At 30.3% G+C, this 6,219-nt stretch overlaps 1 protein-coding gene across 1 annotated transcript; it reads left to right on the top strand.

Annotated features, from left to right (window-relative positions):
• Positions 1-4,486: 4,486 nt before the first annotated feature.
• LOC109152146 (nuclear transcription factor Y subunit B-4-like) lies at positions 4,487-4,990 on the top strand. The gene has a single exon (XM_019299720.1). The coding sequence runs from the start codon at positions 4,487-4,489 to the stop codon at positions 4,988-4,990; it is 504 nt and encodes a 167-aa protein (XP_019155265.1).
• The last annotated feature ends 1,229 nt before the right edge of the window (positions 4,991-6,219 follow it).

The following is a 6,219-nucleotide window of genomic DNA, read 5'->3' as shown; positions in this document are numbered from 1 at the left end:
ATAATAGCAACATATAACGTTCAAAATATTAAAATTTTTAATTTGTTTGAGAGTTTAATTTAGAATGTTTAGCTGTATGAAAATGAAATAGATATTTTAATACATTACTGTTAAGAATTTTACATTAAAAAATAGAGTTGAAAATTTGATTGATTGATATAATCTAATTGAGCGATTGTAAAATATTATGGAGTAAGAAATTTTAAATTTCTAAATTTTAGATACAATTGTTATAAGATATAGATATTTAGTATTAAATTATCAACTTTTAAATATTATTATCAACAATATATTAAATGTTTAAGTTTTTATTTTTATTTTATTTTATATATATATAAAAACATTTATACTTGACCAGATTGCCCGAATGAGGTCATAAGTCATAACATGAGTGCCCAATCAAATGTGTGTGTTTGGATCCCTAACTTTCAAACTATTAATTATTTTGTGCTTGGTTCAAGTTGTATAAGATAATCAATATTATATTTGAGGAATATAAGGTTCTTATGTTTGATTCAAGTTTGTAATTTTCTCGGAGTAACATAATCTCCACTTATGATTTTTGACTATTGCAAAAGAATGTAAGATATCCTCTCTTTTTAAAGTATTTTTACATTCTATTGTCTTATTACTAATTTTGTAATTTTAATCCATTTGCCTTTGTTAATTATTATTCAAGCTCTTAGTTAATTAATTTTAAATCATTTACTTCTATATTTTACTATTACTTTATTTATTTATTTTAAAATTCAACCAAACAAATGTATAATACATATCTCAATTTTAAACCACATATAGGAATCTAACATTTTTTAAGTAATATAACATTCTCTGTGAACCAAGTTATATAAGGTAATTAAGGTTATATTTACGAAATTTTTTACTGTGGACAATAGTCCACACAGCTGTGTGGACCATGGTCCAAAAAAGAACGACATTATAATTAGTTTTGTTTGTATAACATATTCAATATCATTTTATATACATTGTAGTTTAATTTCAGCACAATTAAAGTTTTAGTTTGTTTCAACTATAGTTTCATTTGACACTATACATACAATGATCTTATTACAGTGAGAGCTGTTATTGAATTTCATTTATACACACTGTAGTCTTATTACAATACTAATAAATTATAGTTATAAGTAAACTATGGCTTCATTGAATAATATACACTCAAATATACAATAGTTTCATTTGACAATATACACTAAGTATGTGAGACATGTTATTCAATTTCTTCATTTTATATATACTGTAATTTCATTTCAACACAACTAAAGTATCATTTCAATTCAATTACAGTTTCATTTTGATAATATAAACACAATATGTGAGACAAATTATTCAATTTCATTTTGTTTTAAACACACAAAAAATACGAGATTTGTTAATTAAAATTTAACGGGTGCCGTTTTTTTTTTATTTAAAGAAACGATGCAGTTTTCGAACCATGGTCCACCGTATACCGATTGTATATTTACTAGGCAATAGAAGATTCTCATTTTTGGTTCATATTATTTAATTTTTCAAGGGAATGCAATTTAACCTTTACATAAAATTTTAGCTATTTGAAGAGAATATGAGATATACTCCATATCCTTAAGTATTCTCACAATTCCTCGTCTTTTTACTAATTTTGCCATTTCTCAAGTACAACCTCTTAATTAATTATTTTTAATTCATTTAGTTTTATATTTTATCATTGTATTGTTTATTTGTTTATTTATTTTATTTATGAAATTTATTGAAATACATAAAAATGTGTTAAGAGTATTAAAGTAAAAATAGCAATTATAACATAAAACACAACTCTTCAACCAAAATACGTTTATATTTCATATATCAATTTTAACCAAAACAAAAATCTAACACGTAATCTAACATTCACAATAATATAATATTCTCTAAGGTAATCTAACATTATGTGAATCAAACGCCAAGGCTTGCACCCAGTCCCACTTGTACCCACCTCATCCTGTTAATTTTCAATGATGCATACTAGTTCATTTAGAAAGTCGTTATAATATCTCCAACAAGAAAGAATGTTATTTGAAAGTCGATTATCTCCCTTAGAATTCGAGATGTTGAAGTAGTGTTGACGCTTCTTTACAAGTGTGTCATGGAAGCAGCTTGGACAGAATTATCCGACAAACTACAGTTATCCCTGATATCAGTATGTAGTTGTTAACTTAAAGTTTTCAAGATTCCTGACCATTTCACATGAGACTTTTGATCAATTATTGATTGTATTTACTTTTAATGTACAAGTAAACACAATATCTATATTCATTTTCTTTTATTATTTATTTCTCTAAAAAAAGAAATTAAATAAATAATTAATTAATTTTTTTTTTGAAAAAAAATAAATAATTAATTATTCATTTAGATATGCACACTCTTCTTCTCTATCATACGGGACATTCTACCTCAATAATCTATGCCTACCTAATTAACTTAATGGCACATGTTTCCTGATCAACAAAGTATGTATAACTCAGTTAATATCCAATTTAGCCATTGATTATTGTTGTGTTTTTCGATTTAGTCATAAACATCATTTCGTGTTTAATTGGATTATGAATTTTGATGATTTTGCTTAATTGAATTCTCTATTAAGATAGTTTAATTTGGTAATTTCTCCTCTATTGATACCAAATTTACTCATTGACTATAGTGTTTTATCCAATTTAGTCATCGGCTATAGTGATTTTACCTAATTCAATCATCGATTATATTGATTTTTACCTAATTTAGAGATCTATTACTATAGTGGTTTTACTCAATTTAGTTATTGATTCTAACAGTCGAGGACTCAATTAGGTAAAACTATCAAATCCCATGAGTCCATGGCCTAATTAAGCACAAAAGAACGTTTAAGACTAAATCGAGAAAAACACTACAATCAAAGACTAAATTGAATATTAATTCGTATAACTCATCATCACTTATAGTAATAATCATAATCATTATTAAAAATAAATTAGGGAAAAAAACCCTTAAACATTGATATATATCCGTCCGAAGTAGTGCAAATAGTAGTGTATGTACCCTAGAGATGAAATGAAGAAAAATGGACTTTGATCTTTCTTTTACCCTTGTGTCTTGCCGAAGATTAACAACCAAAACGGCATACAAATGCGTAGAATATAATCTTACGAAAACTAAATAAAGGAATACTCGGTATAATGAAAAGGTAGGGCATAATTTAAGGGCTAAAACGGAAGAAGGCCATGATTTCTCATGCTTGTTAGTTTCATTCAAACGAGGATAACACTGCTTCTTCGTAACCTCTAACACCAAAAAGTGTCTCACTCTTAGTTGGAAATTTGGCATTTCAGCTCCACATAGCATGAGTTCATGTCAGCTTTTCAGTTGCCATTAATTTTACTTTTTTAGTTTTACCATATAAAAATTTCTTAATTATAATCACATGATACATGTCTCGAGACACTAAGATGATAATTCATGGCACACTATGATTGGTCATTTATTTATACATGCAATAATTAATCATATTTTTTACTATATTCAAACACACCAGTATAGTTTGGATGGAATTTGAAATTTAAGTCAATAGAGTATATGCATTAAATTTTATTTTCACTTCATATAAGATTGTCTCAATTTGCTTACTATATTAACTAGTGTGCATACGATCCAAGATTGTATTAATATTAACAATGATGAATGACATCCTTAACTTTACGTTGTAGAAGAACAAATACTTGAATGATGTTGGTTGGTGCTAATTAACTATGCATGAACACCTTTCTTACTATCTTTGTTTGTTTTTTTTTTTTTTTTTTTTTTTTTTTAAACACTTTTGCTAGCAATATTTTGTGTATTTTTTGGATCCCATTGATGTTTTTTGCCATATATTGTGGTCAAGTGATGTCAGTCTTACTTTAGTGTCAATAAATTATGTATAAACACCTTTGTTACAGTTTTTTTTTTTTTTTTTTTTTTTTTTTTTTTTTTTTTTTTTTTTTGGAAAATCAGTATACTCAGAGCATCTCATATGACATTGTACAAGTAAATACATATTCTTTGTTTTTCTTTATCCAATTTTTCACAAAAATAAAGGATTTATCTTGTTATTAATACCCTTTTTATCATCACATATTTATTTTTCAACTCCTTGAATCTGAATGATATTATGCTAAGTATATAGTATATACATAACGAACCCATGTGTAAGCAAACTATTTCCATGTGATTGAGCATAAAGGAAAATGTGATCTTCCTCCCTTCTTCTCCTAAACACGGCTTATTGAATCATTGAATTAAATCCGTGCAAGCTGCGTGATCCTCCTCCCTATGTATATATATATGTATGCCACTAGTTTCAATTCCTTACTAATTAGCATACATGTATACTTCACAAGCTAGAATGAGCAACTCCAGTCGTCATGCAATATAATTATTCAACATATATAGTTTATAATTTTGTTTTTGTTAAATTTAACCGACGTTATTGAATATAATGCCGGCAGGTGGAACCAACGCCAACATGAATGACAACACGGCGGCGGCCACTCAGCAACGGAGGCGTGCGCCGCAAAATGACATCCCTTTGTCGAGCATCCTCAAAATCATGCGCAGGGCTATCCATGGAAACATGCGGATCGCCGACGATGCCAAGGAGACGGTCCAGAAATGCGTGACGGAGTTCATCCACTACGTCACCGCCAAGGCCAACGAGCGTTCCCGGCTGGAGAAGCGCAAGACGGTCACCGCCGACGATCTCCTCTGGGCGATGCGTGCCCTCGGCCTGGGAAACTACGCCGAGGTGCTCACTGACTTCATAATCGGCTACCGTGAGCAGCAGGAGTACGGCCGCGCGGCCACCCACCATGTACCGAGCTACGCGGTGCCGGAGTTTTCTCCCGGTCCAATGAACGACGCTGGTGGATCCGCTTCCTCTTCTTTTCCCTACCGCGGTGACTATATTATTGATCCCTCATATCCCCCCAACTTCAACGGTTAAGCTACCATTTCTATCCATGCATGCATTGCATGGTGATGATGATGAAGAATATATATACTAGTATATATTGTGTGTGCTTGTTTTCCTATGTCATATGATGATTTCCCAATCCTATGAAACTTCAATAATTTGTTGTTGTATTTGAATTGGTTGTTTGTTAGTAATGTTTTGATTTGTGTTTTTGTTTTTATTTAATTAAATAAAAACATTTCGTTAATATCAATGTCCAATCATTTCCAATCCAATGTTTGGATCTTCTTCCATTCTCCCAATCAAATAATGCTTAGATCTCTGATCTATATATGGAATGGTACGGTTGTTGCTTATAAAACATTTTTAATTTGGTCAAGCATTTATTATCATATCCCTATAATTTGACAATAATTATAATTAGTAGCAAATTAAAGACCTAATTTTTTATTTTTTATTTTTATAATTGTATATATTTCGATTGCAGAATACTGAAGTAATCAACATTTCCTAATGTAATATAACATTTCGTGAATCAAACGCCACTAAAAGGTGTTTGGTTTAAGTTATATAAGGTAACTAAGGTTATAGTTACGGCAAATTTTACTATGGCCCATGGTCTACACAATTAAATTTATTCAATATACACACAAATATATTACACACTACAAGAAAAATCACGATTTGTGACGGAAAAATTCCGTCGCGAAAACGCAAAATTCCGTCACAAATTGCAATTTGCGACAAAATTTTTCATTTTCGCGACGGAATCCATTCCGTAGTCTCAAGGCTTGTCGTATTTCATTTCATGATGGAAATAATCTGTCGCGAACGATGGCGACGGAAAATGGTGACGGAATTTTCCGTCGCAAAGTAGGTGACGGAAATCATTCCGTCGCGAGTCCGACGCGGTTTTGGCAACGGAAATGCTTCTTTCAGTCGCCATCGCAAGGAAAAATATTCTGTCGCAAAACTCATATTCCGTTGCATATTTCAGTCGTGAAATATAACGACGGAAATAATTATTGTCGTGATTCTGTCGCTAACCTTTCCGTTGCAAATTTTGTATTCCGTCATAAAATTCCGTCGTAAAATAACAACGAAACAAATTGTCATCACAATTTTGTCGCTAACTTTTTCGTTGCAAATTTTCTCTTCCGTCGCAAAATTTTGTCGTAATAAAACGACGGAACAAATTTCCGTAGTGATTCCATCGCAAGACATTCCATTGCAAAGTTTGTTTTCCGTCACAAAATTTC

The sequence above is a fragment of the Ipomoea nil genome, unplaced genomic scaffold (genome assembly GCF_001879475.1).
Source record: "Ipomoea nil cultivar Tokyo-kokei standard unplaced genomic scaffold, Asagao_1.1 scaffold2387, whole genome shotgun sequence".
Lineage (NCBI taxonomy): Eukaryota > Viridiplantae > Streptophyta > Magnoliopsida > Solanales > Convolvulaceae > Ipomoea > Ipomoea nil.
The sequence above is the reverse complement of the archived record's forward strand: the minus strand, read 5'-3'. Positions and strand labels throughout refer to the sequence as shown.

Bases quoted from the DNA above. Each gene is read 5' to 3' on its own strand.
- LOC109152146 (XM_019299720.1), top strand. From the start codon at position 4,487: ATGCCGGCAGGTGGAACCAACGCCAACATGAATGACAACACGGCGGCG.